Consider the following 21,916-nt stretch of genomic DNA (forward strand, 5'->3'; position numbering starts at 1 on the left):
ATCTCATTTAATCTTCACAGTGTCCCCAGGAGGGAAGTCTTGTTGTTATACCCAATTTACAGATGAAGAAACTGAGGCCTAGCAAGGTCCAGTGCCTGCAGAAAAGGTCATACATCTGGTGACAGGCCAGGATTTGATCCCAAGCCTGAGCTCTGGACCCCCCATCCTGGCCTCTCTCCAGCTGGACCTTACCAAAGTTGGTGTGGGAGTGGGGGGGTCCTCACTGCTCAGGCCCTCTGGCTCCAAGTTCATGTTCATTAGTGGAGGCCCCACCCTTCTTGTCAGGAGACCTTATGATGAATCATCAGTGAGTGGGGCCCTGGCTGAGCAAGCTCTTTAGTTCTACTTCCCCATCTGGAAGGACCCTTAGAGACAGACAACCAGACCAGCCCTGTGACTGGCCAGATGGGGAGACTGAGGACCAAGACTGAGGATCAACAGCCAGAGGGCAGAACCCAAGGCTGCACAGCATGTCTTGGTGAAAGGCCCTAGAGCCCAGAGAAGCTGAGCACATCACCCAGGGTCGCACAGCATGGCCAATGCTATCTCAGCTGGCCTGGGGAAGCAACCTCTGGCCAGGAGCATATCCAGTTGGGAGGAAGCCCTGACTTCACCTGCACCTCTGTGCCCAGAAATACAAGAAGGCCAAGAACCCCAGCCCCATGTGATCAATGCCTCCACTGCCCTGTTCACCTCTGGCAGCCACTGGGGTGCTCATCCCAGGATACAGAAGAGAGAGGAGGCGCAGTTGTGTTGGAGACCCGTTTAATGTGGACACTCATGGCCTGGGCAGAGTGGGGAGTGTCCAGGAGTTGGACAGGCAGGCATGGTGGGTGAGCCACTGGCCCACACCTGGCTCCAGGAGGGGATGCTGGGAGGTGGGGGCTGGCCTAGGCACACCAAAGGAAGTACCAGAAAGGTGGCCTAGGCAGGCAGAACCCCCAGGAGATCTGTCAGCCAGCCCTTAAGAAAGTATCTAAGCCAGGTGGTGAGTGTTCAGGCCAGAGCCTGAACCAGCAAGGCAGGGTTGGGGCCTGGCGGGGGGCTCCCAGAGCCTAGGGGCTGGCATCGCTGGGGGTCTCCCCAAGCTGCTGCTGGAACTCAAGGCGTGTCTGCCGGTTGGATTCAAGCAGTTCCTGGAGGCGGGCATGGAGGTGGTCATTTTTCTCCTCCAGGTGGTCCAGACAGGAGTTGATCTGGTCCAACATGGAGTTGATGGCAGCGTATTCTGGAAGAAAGGGGAAAGACAGTCAAGGTCCCATGTTTCCTCAGGGCTCCCAGGCACCCTCCTCACCACCACTATGTGCCAGCCTGTCTCTAAAAGGGCTTCGAGCAAGTCCCTACTCCTTCTTGAGCCTCACTGTCACCATCTGGAAAATGGGTGTATATCAAAAGAAGAAAGGCATTGGAGAAATAGTTTAGTGTGCCATCTTTTTCTAGGGTTAGGGTGGTCATAGGGAGGTCAGGCAGACAGTGCAGCCTGGGCAGTCCTGCCAGATGCCAAGTCTCTCTACTTCCTGCATCAACTGCCTAGAGGCCAGAGCCCATGTGCCTGAGTCGGGCAATCCAGGCCTCTGTCCCCAGGCAGACCCTACTCTCTAGCCCTGCTTGGCTCCCCTGCCCTCAGAACAGGGCTCCTGGCAGACTCCCAGGCCCTGCTCCCTTCTCTCACACCTGCCTTTGCCCACCTCAGGCCCCTTGAACCTGCTGTGGCCTCTGCCTGGAGTGTGCTGTGTCCTCCTCTGTCTGTCTTCCCTCCTCTTCTCCTGGAGGAGCCCCACCCATGCTTCAAGTGTCAGCGTGGATGTGACCCCAGCCTGGGTCAGGCCTCTATTCCTGACCCCTTGCTCTCACAGCTCCATGGCCTTCACCTCCAGCTCGACTGCTGTGATCAGGTGCTGGTCTGTCTCCTCCAGCCTGTAGTGAGAGCTCCGTGAGAGGGGGCTTGTGTCCACTGCCGTCCCCCAGTGCCCTCACTGTCACACGGTGAGCATTTGTTGAATGAATGGATGAATGAGTGGAGCCTGACTTTTCAGCCTTCTGCCTTTTCTCAACTGACCCTGCCACCCTGAATGCTTCAACCACAACAGCCATTCAAGGACCAGCTCCAAATGCCTCTTCTTCCAAGAAGCCTTCCCTGGTCTCCATCAGAAACCATCACTCTCTCCTCCACTGACCCGTCTGATCTGCCTCTCTCAGCAACACAGTGTCTCTTAGGAGCCAAGGTCTGGGCCTGTGCCCACTGCGGGACCCAGTTCTGAGCCAGCCCATGACTCAGATACACCCAGATGCCAGCTTGGGACAAAGGGGAAGTGGCTGGCGGGGTGTGGGAATGGCCAGTGTCAGAAAAGTGTCTGGGATAAGGGTGCAAAGGTGTCTGCCTTCTGGGGGAAGGGTACCCATTGCTCAGTTGTCCTAACTCACAGAGGACAGAGTCCTGGAAAGCCTCTGTTGGATCTTAGAGTCCAGCTCCCTTGTGGTACAAATGGGGAAACTGAGGTCCAAGAAGGAAGAGACCTGCCTAGGGTCCTGCAGCTGGTTGGTGGTGCTAGCGGAGCAGGGGCCCTTGGGTTTCAGTCCCAGTTCCTCTCCATCCCGGCAAGTTACTGCACTTTTCTGGGAAAAGGGGACAAAGTGGGTTATTGTGAGACATCAAATACATATATCAAGAACTCAGGGTCTGGCCACAGCAAGCACTTAGTAGATGGTCACTATTAGCAACATTTCATATTCTGGTTAAGAGACCCAAGTGGAGAGGAGGCTGGGGAGGAGGGTGTCTCCACTCCTGGGGCTGGGCTTTGTCTGAGTCAAGTGTCAAGGGTACCTCTCAGTTCCAAGTCTTTGCCTTCCTTCCATTGAGGACACCCTCCTCCTCTATGTCCTAAATCCTGTCAATCTGCCAACTTCCACTCAACATGACTCCCGGGAGGTCCTTCCGGATGCCCCATCACAGCTCCCAGCACCTCACCTGGCTGCTCTTCACCAGCAGTGGCCGGGGGGAACCTGGCAGCCCACAGCTCACCCCATTCACTCTACCTCTTTATTAATAAAAATGTAGATCTTGAGTGAGGAAGTATTCTAAAACTATTGTGGTCTTGATGGATGGGTGCACAACTCTGTGAATATCCTAAAACCCACTGAATTGTACAATTTAAATGAGTTAATTGTATAGTGTGTGAATTACCGCTCAATAAAGCTGTTACCCAAAACAAAGCCAAAAGCAGAGTCTATACTTACCCCGCATTTACTAAGTCCTGACCTCTAAGTTAACACGCTCATCTTTATTACACTAAAGGGACTAACCATTTACAGAACACTTGCATGCTTGGAGCCTACTATTCATTCGTTTTCTCATTTAACCCTCATACATCTCAATGTGGGGGGACACTAAACCATTCTTATTTTACAGATGGGGAAACTGAGTCTCCAGAAGGTGAGAAGGGAGCCGATCTTTCTCTCTCCCCAGCCTCCTACCTCCACCCCCACTCCTTCCCCCGCGCAGTGCTGTGCAGGCAACAGGATGCTGGGTAAGCAAGTCACAGTTGCCAGGGCTCCAGACCACTACCAGCAAAGGTGGCTGGGGATGCTGACTCAGCAGGGCGGCACGCCCACCCTGATAGCCTCCCGTGCTAACCCAGGAGGGTCCACACCCAGCTCAGCGCCCTTAGGAGTCCCCATCTCCACAGGGGCTGAAAGAGGTGGCTGAAGCAGGTCCTAATCCACCCCCTCCCCCCAAAGCGAGTGATCCCTGAAGCAGCCTCAGTTTCCTCATCTGTAAAACAGGCTCGGCTGACCACAGTTCTCCAGGGCTGCGGTTTCCAGGGGCCAGCTCGCAGGTGCTCGCCCCGAATTTCAGGAAAGCGCCTGCAGCTCCGGACCCTCCCTGGGGCGGGGGATGGGAGGGCTCTGCAGTTTCTTCCCGGCCCCGATTCCCCCTCCCAGAAGGACACCCTCGAGAAAGCAAACGTAGCTTCAGCAGCTCCCCCCACGCCACCCTACCCTACCCCGAGTCACCTGCTTCCCCGAAGCCGTCTTCCTCGCCTTCCGCGCCCGCCTCCACCGGCGTGCCCAGGTCCCCGTTGGGGCCCGACATTGCGGGCTCGGGCGCCGCAAGGGCCGCGCGAAGATGGAACGCGGCGACGGTCTCGCGGACAGCCGGCGCGGGGCGGAAGGCGGAGGCGGTGAATGGAACTCCGAGCCGGAAGGGCGGAACGCCGCCGCAGAACGCGCCGGGGCGGCCGGGACCCGCCCCCAAGGCGGAGCCCGGAGGCTGGAGCTCCGCCTCCACGGTGCCCTGCCCCCAGAACCCCGCCCCCGGCCGAGCGCAAGGCTCCGCCCCCACAGAGCCCCGCCCACACTCTGCCTCACAGTCGAGCTCCGCCCACTTTGGCCGGTTTCCCAAGGCTCGCCCGTGTCCTGGCGGCCAAGTTGGACCATCCTGGGTGACCCCCAGAGAAACAGGCGGTGGAAGCTCGGCCTTCACCTCGGGCGAGCGACCTGGCACGAGGGCAGGGCAGCTGGGACCCCTATTCTTCCCTAGCTAGCCGGCGCCACCCCGTGGGCGAAATCGGAGACGCGTTTCTAAGGCCCCAATGTATAGAGCCTATAATTTTTGCAGTAGTCATGTATGGATGTGAGAGTTGAACCATAAAGAAGGTTGAGCGCCGAAGAATTGATGCTTTCGAACTGTGGTGTTGGAGAAGACTTGACAGTCCCTTGGACAGCAAGGAGATCAAACCAGTCACTCCTAAAGGAAATCAACCTTGAATATTCATTGGAAGGACTGATGCTGAAGCCGAAATTCCAATACTTGGGCCACCTGATGCAAAGAGCCGGCTCACTGGAAAATACTCTAATGCTGGGAAAGATTGAAAGCAGGAGGAGAAGGGGAAGACAGAAGACGAGATGGTTGGACAGTGTCACCGACTTGATCAATATGAGTTTGAGCAAGCTCCAGGAAATGGTGAAGGACAGGGAAGCCTGGCACGCTGCAGTCCATGGGGTTGCAAAGAGTTGGACACGACTGAGCGCCTGGACAACAACAACAATGTATAGGGACGATATCCATTCACAGCCTCCTTGAGAGTCATGGTCAGCGGAGTGCAGCTTGTGGCTGTCAGTCAAGGAAGCCATCGAGGTAAGCTCTGCCCAGCTGCCATGATACCTTACCCTTTTACCAGCTTGGAAAGGGAGCCCTGCCCCAAACCATCCAGCCAGAAATTCTCTCTCCTGAGCTGGCCCCACCGGTGTGATCCTGGCCAAGGACACAGCTGAGTCAGGCTCATATCCAGGGGAGAGGGGCTGACTTACTGGGACTCCTGTCACTGTAGCTGCTCTGAGGCCTGGTTCTGGTCTCACACTGGTAGTTCCTGCCAGAAGGCCATCCTTCAGGTGGGGGTCAGGCCCAGGTGTGTTCCCTGATGATGACAACGAGGAGGGATCCTCTCTGTCCCGGAAGCTGCCTTGCTGTTTCTCCTGAGGAACGTGGAAGATGCAGTCATGTCCTGCAGTCAGCACCACCACTGACTTGCACGATGGCAGCCCCACCTTCTCCCTGAACCAGGTGGAGTGGAGGCCAGGCCCATGCTGAACCAGGTGGGAAGAATTGTAGTGAACAATCCCTCACCCGGGTCAGCTCACCCTCCTTGACTATAAGGGGTGGGTATCCCTCCTCTTATTCCCCTGCCTGCCAGGCCTCCACTTACTCCCCACCACCTGTGGCTGGCCACACTCCCCAGCCCTCTCTTAAGGTACTGTGCCCATGGATGGAGCAGGTGGCAGGTAGCACCTGGGCACCTCTTCCACTGGAGAGGGAAGAGTCTTGGCTTTGGAAGGGTGCTGGGAGTGTGCCTGGGGAACTGGGCACTCAGATGGGTGGACATGTGCCATCAGGTGTCCCCAAACAAGCTCCATGCATGAGCGTTCCCATCCACCTGCCATGTCTGTATGGTGTGTATCCCTACATGCGTTGGCATGTTTCTGGGAACCTGTATGTCTCTCTGAAGGTCTGCTGCTCATTGTGCCTGGGTATCCTTGTGTTTCACCCCTTGTCTGTGGACTCACACATAGAGTGGGCCCCTGTGATCCCAGGTATGATTTCACATCTGGGAGAAAACATGTGCCTGCGTTTTCCTTTGGGCGTCCTGTGCTTGTAAGGATACATGTGTTTGGATTGCATCAGCATGTCCACATATGTGATCTGTGTTTCTGCCGTGTCTCTGCACACTTGTGTGCCACACACAGATGCAGGTGTTTCTGTACCCATCAGAGGACACAGGGCTCTTCTGTCTTAGTGAAATACCATGGTCGCTGGGAGGGTGTCTCACCAGTCAACCAAAGGCAGGTGCCCAGCCCTCCTTTCTCAGCCTTGCTCACGCCTCTGCCAGGCATTCAACCCCCTCTTTCCAGGGAGACAACCCAGCCCCAGAGAATACTCTCCCCAACCCCAGGACTCCCATCCGTCAGGGGAACCAGGCAGGGGAGGCCCTTGGCTTGTCCTCTTAGAAGCTGGACTCCATGGAGAACGGGGCATGGCCCCCACCATAGTATTCAAGGAGCGGCCTTTCTTTTGGACCTGAGTGTATGCCTGGGGCCTGGGGCTAGAGATCTGGGAAGAGGGAGGCAGGTGGGAGGAAAGGAGAGGAGAGCCCAGCCAAAGCCTCACCCCCAGGCAACTGAGTGAGGGTGGGAGGATGGGGAGCTGGGTAGTGCAGGTGATGAAGCCCAGTACCTGGCAGGCCCCTTCTCTACTCCCAGAAGCCAAAGCGAACCCGGACCCTGCCCACGCCACTCCTGTGGTCAAGGTCCACAAACCAGACCACAGGACAATGCAGCCACTACCCCAGCCAGCCCCGATCAGAAGTGGGGGCCTGTCTCTAGGGTCCCCGTTCATCTCTCACTCCCCATCTCACAAAGTCTGTCATCATTCTGTCCCCAGGCCAGTGTGGCAGGCTGAATAACAGTCCCCAAAGACAACTGGGTCCTAGTCCTTGGACCTCTAGAGTCCCTTAAACAGCACGGAGATCAAATCAGTCAATCCTAAAGGAAATCAACCCTGAATATTCATTGGAAGGACTGATGCTGAAACTGAAGCTCCAATGCTTTGGCCACCTGATACAAAGTGCCAACTCATTAGAAAACACCCTGATGAAGGGGCCTTTGCAGAGGTGATGACCTTAAGAATTTGAGAAAGAGCTTATCCAGGATTATCACAGTTTGAAAAGGTGACTGGGTGGGTGTGCAAGTCTGAGGGTGGAGAAGCCTGGGTTTCTTCAGAAGCCCACCTCTCCAGCCTCTGATCTTGCAACTGGAAGAAGAGGCAGGGAGGGGATTCCTGATGCCAATAAGGAGGAGTTCCAGCTCCGGCTTGTGGGTGAACAAGGGCTTGTCAGGCCCAGCCAAGTGGTGGGTGCAGGCCTGGAGCCCTTGAGTCTTTAGAATCTGGATTCCTGGTGGCGTATTCGCCTCCCTGTCATCCCCAGCTCTGCCCCTGGTGGTCTGGAGGTCATTATGGAAGGGAGGTGTGGGTGAGGACAGGACGCTGAATGGGCTCAGCATGGTCACAGCCACCCACCAGTAGGAGCCAGAGAGTGATCCCTGGGCCAACCAGGGGCAGGGAAGTTTGGTTATCAGAGGGGCAGGGGACCATGCCTGGAGACCTTCCTTCCCCTGGCACAGCCTCAGGCTGGACGTGCCTCTGCCCCACCGACTGTGCACCCCTCCTGGCCTAGCTGCCATCTTCCAGCATCCACAGGGGTCCTGAGGAAGTTGGGGGTGACAGCACCTCAGCCCTTGCAGCCCCCCTCCAGCTCCCCAGCCCTGGCTGAGCCTCTGCGGTGATGCCTATTGCAGGTGGCCAAATGTGGAAATGAGCTGTGGCCCCTTCAGTGTTTCTGCTGGGCCAGTCACTCCTTGAAGTCAGGGTCACGTGAGACCTGCTGCTGGCCTGGGGTGGGGGACGAGGAATGGTCCAGCCAAAGCTGGCCATGGGCCCTGGGGCCGCCGTCTCTTGTGAGGACCCCAGGGGCTCCGGGAGCCATGCCAATGTGAGCCCACCCTTTGCCTGTCCTCCTCCCAATGGCCCAGGAATCCAGGAACACAGAGTCAAGCAGGACAGACTGGGGGCAGGGCATGTATTTATTTAGCAGGCAAGGCAGGGCTGCATCTTCGGGGCTGCAGGACCCAGAGAAGGGTCTCTGGGCTCTCTCCTATCACTGGTGTCCAGGCTGGTGCGGGGGTTAACTGGGTGCTGTGCCGGGCAAAGGCTGGCGTGAGGTGGGTGGGAGAAAAGAGAGACAGGAGGCACCTGAGAGGGAGATGGGAAAGTAGAGACAGCAACTGTCCTGGGTGGGGGGCGCAGAGGTAGTTTGAGACCCCGGACCCACTGCACCCCCCTGGCTCCCATCCGCCCCCCCTCCCCAGCCATACTCACTGCAGGCTCACTGGTCATCGATGCACCGGTCTGTGGGGGAGAGAGTCTGTCAGAATGTGCAGGGGTGTGTGTGTATGTGTGTGTGTGTGACTTCTGCCCACTGGGATGCCTGCCCTGCCCCTGGGCACCCCAGGCCCCAGCCTGGCCCAGCAACTGCAGATCTGGGGGTTCCCTTCAGGGATGGGAGCAGGGGTTTGGGAGGAAGGCCTGAGGATGAGCAGCTCGGGGGGACCCCGTTCTCCAGAGCAGGCCAGCGAGGCCCTGCCACACATCCGCTCGGGCACCAGGCCACCACCTGTTTACCTGCTGAGCCACGGCAGTCTCCCAGCTCTGGGGGGCTGCTGGCTCCCTGGGTGGCCGGCTGGAGCCCCCTGCCCAGGCCAGGCCGCCTGAAGACAAGGCCGCCTTTCAAGTCAGTGGTGAGCAGGCCTCAAGGGAGGAGGAAAGGGGCCCCAGACAAGAGGGAGGGAGAAGGAAGTGGCCAGATGGTGAGGGCCTGGGTTGTAGGGGGAAGGGGCCCTGGGGCTGAGAGACTGGGAAAATTTGGACCTGGGCCTGAAATCCTCATCTGTCAAGGAGGAACACTTGGGGCCCAGATCCCTGGGTGCCCCACAGATGCCTGGGTTGGGGTAGGGTCTTCCTGACCCGGAGTGTCTCCCAGGGAGGGGCTTCAGTGACTGAGCAGAGGGCCAGGCCCCTCCTCCGCCCCCCTTTCCCCGGCAGGTGGGGGGACAGCAGCAGGCCTGGACAGTCCGCACTGGCCATTACCAATCGGGACAGTGAAGACGATGTGGTCATCGGTGAGGCCCAGGGACTTGGCGAAGTTGATGAAGTTTTCCCTCACTTCAGGGGTCAGCTCCTTGGTCCTCCCTGTGGTCAAGGTGGCCAGCGAGTGGCCAGCAAACACTCTATAAACATTGCTGAACGTATGAACAAGGCCTCTGACCCCTTCCTCATGGAGGGTCTGCAGAAGGGCCTCCCTCCCTGGACCCCCACAGAGGCTTGGAGCTGAACTGTAAAGGACCTCTCCTGAACCAGAGAGGACCTGGGGGGCTGGGTGGGGGTGGGTCCCCGGGGTCACAAGGGAAGGACCCACCGTAAAGGGTGATCTTGAAGTACGTCTTTTTCCTTTGAACCTTCTTGAAGTACACTATGGCAAACTGGTTGTAGTCGGTGTTCACCACCCGCACGGTGTAGCTCCTTATCCCCCGGTAGCCTGCGGGGAAGATGGGAAGGACAGGGAGGGGTCAGCCCGCCGTGGGAGGAGGGAGCTGCTTTGTTCCCTACCTGTGTACAGGGGCTCTCCACGTCGAACAGCATCTGTGTGGAGGGGCGGGGAGGTCTGTGCCCCTTCTAGGAGGACCCTGCCCCCCCACCTCCTGGAAGCCCAACCCCAGGGCCCACCTTCCTCAGGACTCACTCTTAATATTGCCCAGGGTGAACTGGCCAGGCTGGGAGCTTGGGACAAAAGTTCTGATCCAGTAGTCACAGAGGTCATCCCTGTGGGCGAGAGATGGGTAAGTGAGGGCAGAGGGGACAGGGGCTTGCACTCCTGGGGCTGGACATGGTGGGGGCCAGGGCTGCAGCTCAAGGAGCTGGGATTCTGACACCCCTGGTCTGGCCCAGCCCAAGACAGCCCATCCCCCACCACAGCAGGAGGTCCCCTCCCCACCAGCTCAGATGGGCCTCTGAGCCTACCCATGTGTGTCCCTGCCTGGTCTGCCCTGGGCCACCTGACCCTGCTCAGGTCCTCCCTTTAGCACCCACTGCCCTTTCCTCTTCAGGGCTGTCTCTCCTTGGTGGTCTTCCCTACCCCCACCCCATTCCTCAGGCATTTATCCCCTACTCCTATCTTCCCTCTGCTGCTTCCCTGTCTGTAACCTCTCCTGGGGGACTCACCCTCCAAGATTCCAGTCTGTTCCATGCCAAGGACTCCTCTAGCTCCTGGATCAACCCTGACCTGAGTTCCACCCTCTCCCCTGGTATTCCAGGGCATATCTCCCCAAACCCATTCTCCCTCTGCTTCTTGCTGCACACATGCTCCAGCCTTAGTCTCCCTGGGTGCCAGAGGGGCTGGGTGTTCCTTGGCAGCCACCTTTTCTCTCTCCACCACACCCAGAGGGACCCTGCTCAGACCCACTCCTCCCCAGATCACTTCTGCGCTGGTGTCTGAGGACCTGGCAGTGTGTGGGCTGCCCCCGCTGCCAAGCCATTCATCAGCTCCTGCTGGGTAGCTGGATGATGACTTGCTGCTTCCTGAAAGAGTGCTTCCCTCTGACTCAGAGTCCACCAGCCCTTGCTATGGATGCTCTGTGCCTCCTTCCAAGGCGGAGTGGCTCCTTCAAGGCCCAGTTCTGGAGGCTACCTCCCTGTAAACCCTCGATGAAGACTTGGGTAGGTCTCCAGGCTGGATTCAGGGACCCTCTTCTCCATCCAGGAGACCCCTTCTCTCTGTGTCTTGTTTCCTGATGCCTGTGTCCATGTCTATTTGCACTGAAATGACCGATAAATGTTGATCGGATGAAGGAAGAGGGCTTCCCTGGTGGCTCAGCGGTAAAGAATCCACCTGCCAAAGCAGGAGATGCGGGTTTGATCCCTGGACTGGGAAGATCCCCTGAAGAAGGACGTGGCAACCCACTCCAGTATTCTTGCCTGGATAATCTCATGGACAGAGGAGCCTGGAGGGCTACAGTTCAAGGGGTCGCAAAGAGCCAGGCACTACGTAGCGACTAAATAACAATAATGCAGGAAGAAATGAACAAATATTAATATCTGAATCCACTGCTGCGCAGAAGGATGAGTGACTGCCTCTCCTCTGGTCAGCCCTTGACTGTGACATGAATCTGCCTCTAGACACTCAAGCAGCCCCTCGAGTCTCCCCCACTTTCCCCAAGGACGTGGCAGCTCTCACTTTAACAGGATGGAGGTGACGTTGTAGCTGCCGTCTTCCTTCAGCTCGTAGTTGGAGCTGTACATCTTAAGCGGGTCTTGCTCTTCCTTCTTAATTGCATTCCCTGCCACGCCTACAGTGTACCACTTCCCCTGGAACTGTAATAGGGGGGCTGTAATAGGCAGAACCCACAAACCACCCTAGGGCCCCTCTACAGCACTGTCCCTGCAGGCACCCCTGGCAGCTTGCCCCCGAGCCAGGAGCCCCTCTCACTGAGCAGCAGGCCTGGGACTGGGCATTCAGTTCCTGGATTGGTGAAGCCAGTGGGAGCTAGGGGAGGCCAGGCCAGGAAGGAGCCCTGAGGATGGTAGGGATGGGGTGTCCTCCCTGGGCCTCAGTTTCCTCCTCATGCAGAGGACTGAAGGTGTTCCCGTCATCCACTCACTACAGAGATGATGGGAGAGAGTGTGGACCTAGAGAAGGTCTGTCCAGGTGATCTTCTTGCCAGCAAGGTCAGGGTCAATGTGGGGCCATGGAGCCTGGCTTCCATCAGAGGGCCAGAGGGCAGGCTGAGCTGAATGAAGCCTGGGCATCCTGCCCTTGCAGGTTTGCTAAGACCCTTCACCTCCCATCCCCTCTGCTCACACGCTTCCCTGCCCGCCCCCTGCTGCTGTCCCTCCGGGGCCCTTACCTGGTCAGCCTGGAAATTGGGCTGCAGCGGGATCTTGGACAGAGGTGGGGCCCGCAGCAGTCTGGAGGAGGAACTCCGGGCCTGGGTGTGCAGGGCCCCCAGCAGGGTGAAACCCAGCCACAGGAGACCTACAGACATGGTTTCAGGGCAGAGGAGGCTGGCGGTCCAGGCAGCAGCTAAAGGAGGAAGCGAGTGAGCAGGCTCCCTGGGGGGACCCTATTTATGGCCCACCTGACCCGTGGCCCACCCCAGGGTGGAGTGATTCAAATTTTGCCAAATCCCGGAAGGGTGAGGCAACTGCCAGCACTCCTGCTGAAACACCTGGCAAGATTTCTGCCCCTTTCCCCGCTGGTCAGGATTGGGCAAGACCAGGGGCAGAAGGCCAGGGGGTGGGGAGGGGACCTTCCCCGGAGCTCCGCAACTTCTGGCAGGGACAAGGGCTCCCTCCACACCCGCTCTGTGCCCCTTCCCTTCACTCTGCTTGGCTCTGTCCATGGTTGGTGGTCCCTGATCCAGATGAGCTGTCATCTCTGGCTTCCAGAAGGCCCAGCTCAGCCCTAGCCCAAGTTGGGGTATGTGTGATGAGACTCCTGCTTCCAACCCCCCAGTGAAAATAGAGAATTACTCACCCTCGTAGCCCATGTAGTCAATTAGGCCTGGTTCTCAGAAGGGACAAGGAAGAGTGGGGCAGCTGAGAGAATTCTGACCAGGAAGGACAGAGTGTGCGGTGTGAGCCCTGAGCTCTTGGAGCCCAGATCCTGCCCCCTGACCCCCCACCCAGGGAGCCCCACACCAGGCCAGAGGCTGAAGGACACGCATCTTCCTCGAGTCGGCCCTTCCTCTCCTCCAGCCCCTAAAGGACTTGGCCCCTGCTGTGGGTCCAGTAGATGAGACCCCCAAGCTGGACACCAGAGCCCCACGTGTGGATGCTCAGCAAAGCAGAGCGTGGATGGTACAGTCCAGGCACCATGCTGCTGGGGGTGGGGACAGCACAGGGCGAGTTTCTGCACTGAGTATGGGGGCAGGGGGCTAGGGCCTGAGGGCAGGCTATCCACTGGGCTGCTCCGGACACCAAGTGCTTTGAGTCACAGGGAGTGCAAGGACTTGGTCTTGTCTTTTTATTTTTTTTAAGATTTTTTTTTTTAAGGTGGACCATTTTTAGTCTTTAAAGTCTGTACTGTAACAAACAGTCACTTGTTACAATACTGCTTCTGGTTTATGTTTTGACTTTTTGGCTGAGAGAGGCATGCGGCACGTGGGATTCTAGCTCTCCAACCAGGGATCGAACCCCCACCCTCTGCCTTAGAAGGTGAAGATTTTTTTTGTTCATTTTGGCCACACTGGGTCTTCTTGCTGCTCAGGGACTTTCTCTAGTTGTAGTTAGCGGGGGCTTCTCTTTAGCTCTTTCTGTCACAGTGGCTTTCCTTGTTGCAGAGTGTGGGCTCACAGGCTTCAGAGAGCAGGCTCAGTAGTTGTGGCGCTTCAGCTTGGTTTGGTTGCCCTGTGGCATGTGGGATCTTCCCGGACCAGGGATGGGACCTGTGTTGTCCCCTGCCTTGGCAGGCAGATTCTTAACCATGGGACCACTGAGGAGTCCTGGAAGGTGAAGTCTTAACCATTGGACCACCAGGGAAATCCCCTCAGTCTTCTCTTTGAGAGGTCATTGAAGCCATGTGCAGTCTCTGGCCTGGGACCCCAGAAATATCCCTGCCATGGCTGATCCCAGCTTTGTCCTTAGAGGGAGGCAGTTTCCTTCCTGGGGGCCTGGCCGTCCTCGGGAGGCAGTGGCGAGTCCCAGCCCCTGGGCAGTCACCCAAATTGCTCACCGTGAGGGCCAAGGCTGTCTGGAGGCCTGATCTGTGGCTGAAACTGAGGGTCCACTGGCCCCAAATGAGACTGACAGGGGCCTCATTGACTCTTCCCACCTGCTGCTTGGGCACCAGCGCCCCCGACCTCAGCTTTGGGGTGCCAGGCCCCGAAGGAAGAGGCTTTGGAGGGGTCCTGAGCTGGTGGGTGGCTTGTATCTTCCTGAGGCAGAGAGGCCCCCACAGGACCCCTGCCCCTCAGGCCCTGCCCTGTCCGGTGGTGAAAGCACAGGAAGCAGAGATGAGCAAAGCTTCTTCAGGATGTTACCACCAAGCCCGCCCGCGCCCTCCGGAGGCACCAGAGGCCATCCCACCCTTTTCATCCCTGCTCGAAGCCCCAGGGCCTCCACCGCTGCTGCTCTCTTTGACCTTAAAAGGAATCCTCGAGTCTGTGGTTGGTCAGTTGCTAAGTCTTGTCCAACTCTTTGCAATCCCAGGGACTGCGGCACGTCAGGTTCCTCCGGCCTCCCTGTCTCGTGGAGTGTCCTTAAATTCATGTCCATTGAGTCGTGGTGACTGCTAGATGCTGGGGAGGCTGATGGATGGAGCACCAAAGAATTTGAGTAGGAGAGGGGCAGTGCCTTGGATTACCAAGGAGCCACTGCAAGGAATATTCTAGATTCTAAAAACTCAGGTCACTCTTAAAAAAAAGGGAGTGGGTCCTAAGAAAAAACTAACCGAATGAGACAGAAGGAGGGGTGACCTGTTCTCTTCATTGTTTTAAGATTTCCCATTGATGTTGATAACCAATAAATGAGAAGACCTGATCTGATTGAGTAATCTCCAAAAAAAAAAAAAAAGTCAGAGTGAGGGAATTCCCTGCTGGTCCAGTGGTTAAGACTGGGTGCTTTCTGGGTGCTGCAGGTCTGGGTTCAATCCCTGGTCTGGGAACTAAGATCCTGCAAGCCTGGCAGCATGGAGAAAAATGAAAAATAAATAAAAGTGAAGGTGGCCAGTGCTCCCTGGGTATAAATTGGGGAGGGGGTTTGGGCCAGGTCTGCCGCATGTGAAAACCAGGACCAGCTGCAGGAGTGGGGACAGGCCAGTTGCCCAGCTCAGGGGCCCCTGTTTGAATCCTGACTCCTCCAGGCACTTGCAAATCTCTGTCCACTTACCCTGACACCATCAGTTTCCCTCTCTGGAAAGAGAGCTTCCCAGCAGATCCTGTGAAGTCACGTGGCCGGTGCACATATACGGGGTCACCTCTGAGTTTCTGACCAAACCCTCGTGGGGCCCATCTCTCTGTGCTGGCTACAGGCCTTTTCCAGACCCGCTGGCCTTCTCTGTCTCCCTGTCCTTATTTCTGTGTGGTCTCTCTTATTACTGTGTGTCAGCCTTTGCTGACACCTGGTGATGGCCATCTCATTACCCCTCATCACCTGGCTGCCACTGCCTTCTCCCCTGGCCCAGCCCTGGAGGTTGGCCTGGTCCAGGAGCCAGGGGAAAGGTAAAGTGGGTGAGGCTTGTCCAGAGTCTCAGCAGTGTGCCACAGTGCCAGCCATACCTCGTGGGGGGCCTAAGGATGGTCGTGGCCTTGACCAGAGCAGAGGTCAGGCCAATCCAAGCCAACAGGAGGTGGGTTTGGGGCTGTGTGGAGCTGAGGGGGTGCAGGGGATCAGCCAGGATGCTTGCTGCAGTTTGACTCAGCAAGGGAAGGGTCCTGCGGGCTGGGCTGGGGATAAAGGTCCTGCCCACCCTATTCGGAGTCCAGCTGGGCTTTGGGGACGGGTCAGCTCAACATGCACACCGCCTCACATGAGCTGCAGGTGCTAGGAGGGTTGGGTGAGGATCGTGGTGTAAACCTGCTGTTTAGACTTGGACCCTGGAGGCCTCGTTCCTCACGCAGCCCCCTCCCTCTGAGCCTGGGGCTGGCCAAGGAGGGCACTCGCATGTCCACATTGCCCAGAGCCGGGAGCAGTTCTTGAACTCCAGGGCTTCAGAAAGTTCTGCACTGCATGCCTGGCCCCGTGTGGGCACCCCAGGTGCTTGCTTGACTTCCCTTGGCCCCTGTTTTGATTTCCCCCGTGGCTCCCAGGCTGGTCCTACAGGGCCACCCTTGCTGGCTTTCCCCACCGTCTCTCTAGGAGCTGCAGACGTCCTGAGTGAGGCCATGACCAGCACACAGGAGTCTCGGGGCCAAGCCCCTCTTGGGAGAAGCTAGGGCTGGACCTGCTCTCTGGACCTGGACCAGGGCTGGATCTCTTCAGCAAAGGCAGGAACTTAAAAACCACCCACACCTGGCTCTCTGTGGCAAGAGGCCAGGAGAACCGTGGCTGCTCTGAATTTGTTCTGGCGAGCGGCTCTCCCCTCTACATGCCCCAGGGAGAAGCTCCCGGGGGCTGCTGGTGGCCTGACCTTCCAAGGAGCAACCCAGTCTAATCCAATCAGGAAGTCAGTCAAATGCTCTCTGACAGGTTTTGCATCTCAGGAATCCAGTCTAACCCCTTGGACTCGTTTCTGGAAGCTTGGGAGCCCGTGTTCAATCCAATCTGGGATGTCTGGGGCAAAAACAGCCCTCTCTCCCCGACTTGAAGGGCTGAGCGGTAGGACCCCGGGCAGGGGCACGAGGCTCCTGAGAGCAGGGCCACACCTGGGAGCAGCTTGCAGGCATGATGCCCCCAGGAGGCCAGTCGTGGGGGGCAGGAACTCTTGGGGTCCATCAATACCCTCCTTGGCCACTGCGGGTCCAAGACGGAGAAAGGGCTGTTTAACGTGAGGGGCCTGCTCCTCCTGGGACTTGACTGGAGTCTCGAGATTCCAGAAGCAGCTTTCCAACCCCCATAGCTCATCTCTCAGCCAGGGCTCACTAGAGGATCTCCTGGTTCCTGCCCTCTCCACCTGCCAGAGATCCTACCTGTGGCAAAGCTCAGAAAGGCAGCCCATACTGACACCCCCCCACCATACGCCCCCAGATTCTTCCCTCTGGGGAAGGCCGTGGGGTCTACTGAGCAGCAGTGAGGTCTGGGCCCAGGCCTTCTGCTTCTGGTCCTCAGGCGCCTGGCCCACGCATGCGCCTTAGATGGGTGGTCTTGCTCTTCAGTGCAGGGCCTGGACTCTCATTCGGGCAAGAGGGACTACGATGACCACTAGGGGGCCAGTGGACTAGAGGCCACCGCTCTGAGCTTCCCTGGTGGCTCAGTGGTAAAGAATCCGCCTGCAATGCAGGAGATGTGGGTTCAATCCCTGGGTCGGGAAGATACCCTGGAGGAGGGCATGGCAACCCACTCCAGTATTCTTGCCTGGGGAATCTCCATGGACAGAGGAGCCTGGTGGGCTGCAGTCCATGGGGTAGCAAAGAGTCAGACACGACTGAGTGACTGAGCACACACAGACACTCGCAGGGGACTGGTAGACTAAGCCACTGCTCCGAGCAGGATCTGCAGGAAGCAGCAAGCATCCCACAGGTGGTGGGTGGATTCTGGGCTCCCATGGAGCTGGGCAGGGGCACCTCTATTCATAGGCCTGGCTTGATCCTGACAGCGGACAAGATCCCCAGCTCAGGACCCCTCCAGCCATGAGCAAGACTGAGTGAGGACAAGGTCAGGCTCCAAAGGGGCGGCGTGTCCACTCTTGTAAGGACCAGTGGACAGTGGGGTGAGGGGCCAGGGAGGATGGTACAGGGAGCGGAGGAGAATAAAACCCTGAGAACACCCATTAAGGCCTTGGCCTGGCCACTGCCCCTCTGTAGTCTGATTCTCAGGGAGACCAGGTAGGGATCTGGGAGAGGTGTGAATTTCTGGGGACCTCAGCTGGAGGGAGGACCCCACCCTTCCCCCTTCTCATGAGTCTCAGAATCATCTCAGGAGTGGGAACCCTCCATAGAGGCATGCTGGGCAGGCAGAGGATGCAGGGCACAGGTGTGGGTACTCCCTCTGGGCACAGAGTCCCTCAAGCCTCAGATGGATACTAGCCTCCCCAGGGTCAGTGCAGCCTAACTGCCCTCCTAGGAGCCAGCCTGGGTCTGTCAGGATTGAGTGAACTATGACTCCTTGATCTCTATCCACACCCCTGGGAACCCCTGTCCTGAGACACTGTTATGAACTGAATGTTCATGTCCCCCCTGAAATTCATGTTGAAATCCTAATGCCCAGTACGATGGTATTAGGAGGGAACACCATTGGGAAGTGATTAGATCATGAGGGTGGAGCCCTCATGAAAGGGATTAGTGCCCTTATAAGAGACCCCAGAGAACTCCATTGCCTCTTCCACCGTGTGCAGACCCAGGGAGAAGATGGCCATCTGCAAACCAGGAAATGGGTGGAAACGGGCCCTCATCAGATACCAAATGGGCCCTCATTAGATACCAAATCTGCTACTCCCATGATCTTGGACTTCCCAGACTCCAGAACCATAAGAATTAAATTTCTATTATTTTGAAGGCACATAGTCTATGGTATTCTGTTACAGGCTGATTCAGCCTCCTGTCCACACCGCTGGGTCTCCCTGTCCTGGGCCCCCTTTCCCCTACATCAGGCGTCTCCTGCCCAGACACACCCTGGGCATTCTCTCCAGAGCAAGGCTTCCTGATAGTGAATTTCATACTTTCAGCATCTTCTGCAATCTGGATAGGCTGCATACATGTGTGATTAATCACTCAGTCATGTCTGACTCTCTGTGCGACCCAATGGACGGTAGCCTGCCAGGTTCCTCTGTCCATGGGATCTCCCAGGGAAGAGTACTGGTTCAATTCAGTCACTCAGTCATGTCTGGCTCTTTGCGACCCCATGGACTGCAGCACACCAGGTCTCCCTGTCTATCACCAACTCCCGGAGTTTACCCAAACTCATCTCCATTGAGTTGGTGATGCCACCCAACCATCTCATCCTCTGTCATCCCCTTCTCCTCCTGCCTTCAATCTTTCCCAGCATCGGGGTCTTTTCCAATGAGTCAGCTCTTCACATCAGGTGGCCAAAGTGTTGGAATTTCAGCTTCAACATCAGTCCTTCCAATGAACACTCAGGACTGATCTCCTTTAGGTTGGACTGGTTGGATCTCTTTGAAGTTCAAGGGACTCTCAAGAGTCTTCTCCAATACCACAGTTCAAAAGCATCAATTCTTTGGCGCTCAGCTTTCTTTATAGTCCAACTGTCACATCCACACATGAGTACCAGAAAAACCATAGCCTTGACTAGATGGACCTTTTTTGGCAAAGTAATGTCTCTGCTTTTGAATATGCTATCTAGGTTGGTCATAGCTTTTCTTCCAAGAAGCAAGCATCTTTTCATTTCATGGCTGCAGTTACCATCTGCAGTGATTTTGGAGCCCCCGAAAATAAAGTCTGACACTGTTTCCACTGTTTCCCCATCTATTTGCCATGAAGTGATGGGACCAGATCCATGATCTTCGTTTTCTGAATGTTGAGCTTTAAGCCAACTTTTTCACTCTCCTCTTTCACTTTCACCAAGAGGCTCTTTAGTTCTTCTTCACTTTCTGCCATAAGGGTGGTGTCATCTGCATATCTGAGGTTATTGATATTTCTCCTGGCAATCTTGATTCCAGCTTGTGCTTCATCCAGCCCAGCATTTCTGATGATGTATTCTGCATATAAGTTAAATAAGCAGGGTGACAATATATAGCCTTGACGTACTCCTTTCCTGATTTGGAACCAGTCTGTTGTTCCATGTCCAGTTCTAACTGTTGCTTCCTGACCTGCTTACAGATTTCTCAAGAGGCAGGTCAAGAGTACTGGAGTGGTTGCCATTTCCTTCTCCAGGGGATCTTCCTGACCCAGGGATCAAACTCCGGTCTGCTGCATTGGCAGGAGGATTTACAGTCTCAGCCACCAGAGAAGCCCCTAGATAGGCTGAGAATTTCTCAAATCATTGCGTTACTACAACAAACAATCATTTATTGGCTTAAAACAACACATTCCGAAGGCCAGAAGCCCCAAATCAGAGGTTCACTGTGCTGACTCTAAGGTGTGGGCAGCCACACGCCCTCGGGAGTCTCCAGGGGACTGGTCCTTGCCTCTCCAGCGCTCACGCATGGGTGGCCTCACTACTCCAGTATCTGCTTGTCTTCTCATCGCCTTCTCCTTTGTGCATAATCTCCCTCTGTTTTTTTTTTTTTAACAAAACACTTTATTGCTAAAAAAAAAAAAAAAGAATACTATTATCTAAGTCTTCAGTGAGTCATAATGTTTTTGCTGTTGAAAGATTTGAAATATTTCAAAAATTACCAAAACCTGACGGAGACATGACGTAAGCAAATGCTGTTGGAAAAACACCTACAGGCTCGCTTGATGTAGGGTTGCCAGAAGCCTTTGTAAAAAAATAAAGGTAAATGCACTATGCCTGTTATTACTTTTTAAGCGAGGCCTTCCCTCCGGCAACCTATTTAAATTGCAACCACACTTGTTCCCCACCCAGCAAGCACTGTATCCCCTCTTTCTTTGTCGCCCTTTTATTGTTTATCATCTATCTCTGTCCAGAAGAAGGTAAACCCCAGGAGGGCGGGGATTGTTGGCTATTTGGTTTTTCACGGCTCTATCCAGAGCCCTGTTAACAGTGCCTAAACGTAATGTTGGCACTCAAAAATGGCTGTTGTCCTTGGCGGTCCAGTGGCTAAGACTGTGTTCCCAGTGTAGCGGGGCCGGGTTCTATCCCTGGTCAGGGAACTAGATCCCACACGCCGCAACTAAGAGTTCAAATGCCAGAATTGTTAATAAGAGATCCCTCATGCTGTAATGAAGGTCGAAGATCTCACGTACCATAACTAAAGGCCTGGTGCAGCCAAATAAATAATTTTATTTATTTTTAGGTTGCACTGGGTCTTCACTGCTGCATGAAGGGGCCAATCTCTGGTTGTGGTGCCCGTGCGTAGCTGCCCTGAGGCATGTGGAATCTTCCCAGACCAGGGATGGAACCGGTGTCCCCTGCATTGACAGGTGAATTCTTAACCACCCAGGAAGTCCAATAAATACATTTTTTAAATGGCCGTTGAATGAATGGAGATGTGTATACCTAGGACCCTCTGGATGCTGCAGCCCTCAACGTGGTACTGCCTCCGAGTCATATTCTGTATTTTAAAACCCTTGAACCTGCAACAGATATTGCAGTCACCGTCTGTTGTTTGTTTGTTCAGTCACCAAGTCGTGTCCGACTCTTCAAGACCCCATGGACCGAAGCAGTCCAGGCTTCCATGTCCCTCACCATCTCCCGGAGTTTACCCAAGCTCGTGTCCTGTCTATAGGAGGACCTCTGGGAGATGCTAGTCCTGTGCTACCTGGGCATGACATCCTGTAACATAACCATCCTGTACTTACCTTAAAAACAGTTACGGGACTTCCTTGGTGGTCCACTGCTCAGGACTCTGTGTTTCCACTGCAGGGGGCACAGGGTCAGTTCACAGTCTGGGAACTAAGATCCACCTGCCATGTGGCACAGCCAAAAAAAACAAAACAAAACACTGTCCTCATTCACTAAAGGGATCAAATCAGAATGCATCTGTTGAGTGGAAGACGGGACTGCTCACACAGTTGCCAAATAAAATATGAGATGCACTGAATGCCTAATTAAATTTTGATTCCGGATAAACAACAAGTAATTTCTTAGTATAAGTACAACCCATGCAGTTATTAAGTGGGTGTCTTGTGTTTTTATTTGCTAAACGTGGCAATGCTATACTGGTGACCGTCTTGTCCGAAAAGTTCTAGATTGGCTTCTCATGGCCTTTCTACAAGTTATTATCCTCGGGGAAGGCGATGGCAGCCCACTCCAGTGCTCCTGCCTGGAAAATCCCACGGACGGAGGAGCCTGGTGGGCTGAAGTCCATGGGGTCGAGAAGAGTCGGGCACAACTGAACGCCTTCACTTTCACTTTTCATGTTCATGCATTGGAGAAGGAAATGGCAACCCACTCCAGTGTTCTTGCCTGGAAAATCCCACGGATGGAGGAACCTGGTGGGCTGCCGTCTATGGGGTCGCACAGAGTCGGACACGACTGAAGCAACTTAGCAGCAGCAGAAATGGAGGCAGGGAAAGAGGAGGAGACGGCCAAGAGAAATCAGCGAGAATGCGACTCATTCTCATGGCCTCTGCT

At 55.7% G+C, this 21,916-nt stretch overlaps 2 protein-coding genes and 1 long non-coding RNA gene across 8 annotated transcripts; 1 reads left to right on the top strand and 2 right to left on the bottom strand.

The window, feature by feature from the left end:
* Positions 1-748: 748 nt before the first annotated feature.
* BBLN (bublin coiled coil protein) lies at positions 749-6,840 on the bottom strand. 4 transcript variants are annotated; one of them, XM_086324945.1, is made up of 3 exons: positions 4,015-6,840; positions 2,522-2,616; positions 749-1,228 (listed from the first exon to the last, which is right to left on the bottom strand). In XM_086324945.1, exons 1-3 carry the CDS (start codon positions 4,435-4,437, stop codon positions 1,159-1,161), a joined length of 588 nt encoding a protein of 195 aa, XP_086181071.1. In that variant the 5' UTR covers positions 4,438-6,840; the 3' UTR covers positions 749-1,158. The 4 variants fall into 4 exon arrangements, with proteins under 4 accessions (XP_086181071.1, XP_086181070.1, XP_086181069.1 ...); XM_086324944.1 differs by having other exon boundaries at positions 2,518-2,616; XM_086324943.1 differs by having other exon boundaries at positions 2,425-2,616.
* LOC147362477 (uncharacterized) lies at positions 1,228-3,213 on the top strand. The gene is made up of 2 exons (XR_015136286.1): positions 1,228-1,986; positions 2,091-3,213. It is a non-coding gene; the product is annotated as an uncharacterized LOC147362477 (long non-coding RNA).
* A 1,278-nt stretch (positions 6,841-8,118) lies between the features above and the next one.
* On the bottom strand, positions 8,119-13,089 carry LCN2 (lipocalin 2). Of its 3 annotated transcripts, none has more exons than XM_086324953.1 (8): positions 12,642-13,089; positions 12,013-12,188; positions 11,343-11,479; positions 9,852-9,931; positions 9,528-9,647; positions 9,200-9,301; positions 8,432-8,461; positions 8,119-8,264 (listed from the first exon to the last, which is right to left on the bottom strand). In XM_086324953.1, the coding sequence occupies exons 1-7, from the start codon at positions 12,652-12,654 to the stop codon at positions 8,439-8,441; spliced, it is 651 nt and encodes a 216-aa protein (XP_086181079.1). In that variant the 5' UTR covers positions 12,655-13,089; the 3' UTR covers positions 8,119-8,264; positions 8,432-8,438. The 3 variants fall into 3 exon arrangements, with proteins under 3 accessions (XP_086181079.1, XP_086181078.1, XP_086181080.1); XM_086324952.1 differs by having other exon boundaries at positions 8,119-8,305; XM_086324954.1 differs by lacking the exon at positions 12,642-13,089 and having other exon boundaries at positions 12,013-12,299.
* Positions 13,090-21,916: the final 8,827 nt, after the last annotated feature.

The sequence above is a fragment of the Bos grunniens genome, chromosome 11 (assembly GCF_055505025.1).
Source record: "Bos grunniens cultivar Pamir isolate PY7600 chromosome 11, Bosgru_T2T1.0, whole genome shotgun sequence".
In the NCBI taxonomy this organism is placed as follows: Eukaryota; Metazoa; Chordata; class Mammalia; order Artiodactyla; family Bovidae; genus Bos; species Bos grunniens.

Bases quoted from the DNA above. Each gene is read 5' to 3' on its own strand.
- BBLN (XM_086324943.1), bottom strand. From the start codon at position 4,437: ATGGTCCAACTTGGCCGCCAGGACACGGGCGAGCCTTGGGAAACCGGC. The intron at 2,617-4,014 runs GTGACTCGGGGT...CCCTTTTCCCAG, and splicing joins AGACGGCTTCGGGGAAGCAG to AAAAGTGCAGTAACTTGCCG. The intron at 1,229-2,424 runs GTGAGTTAGGAC...CCTTTCTTCCAG, and splicing joins TTTCCAGGACTCTGTCCTCT to AATACGCTGCCATCAACTCC.
- LCN2 (XM_086324953.1), bottom strand. The intron at 9,932-11,342 runs GTGAGAGCTGCC...TCTCGCCCACAG, and splicing joins GTCACCTCCATCCTGTTAAA to GGATGACCTCTGTGACTACT. The intron at 9,648-9,851 runs GTGAGTCCTGAG...TCTTCCCCGCAG, and splicing joins CACCCTGGGCAATATTAAGA to GCTACCGGGGGATAAGGAGC.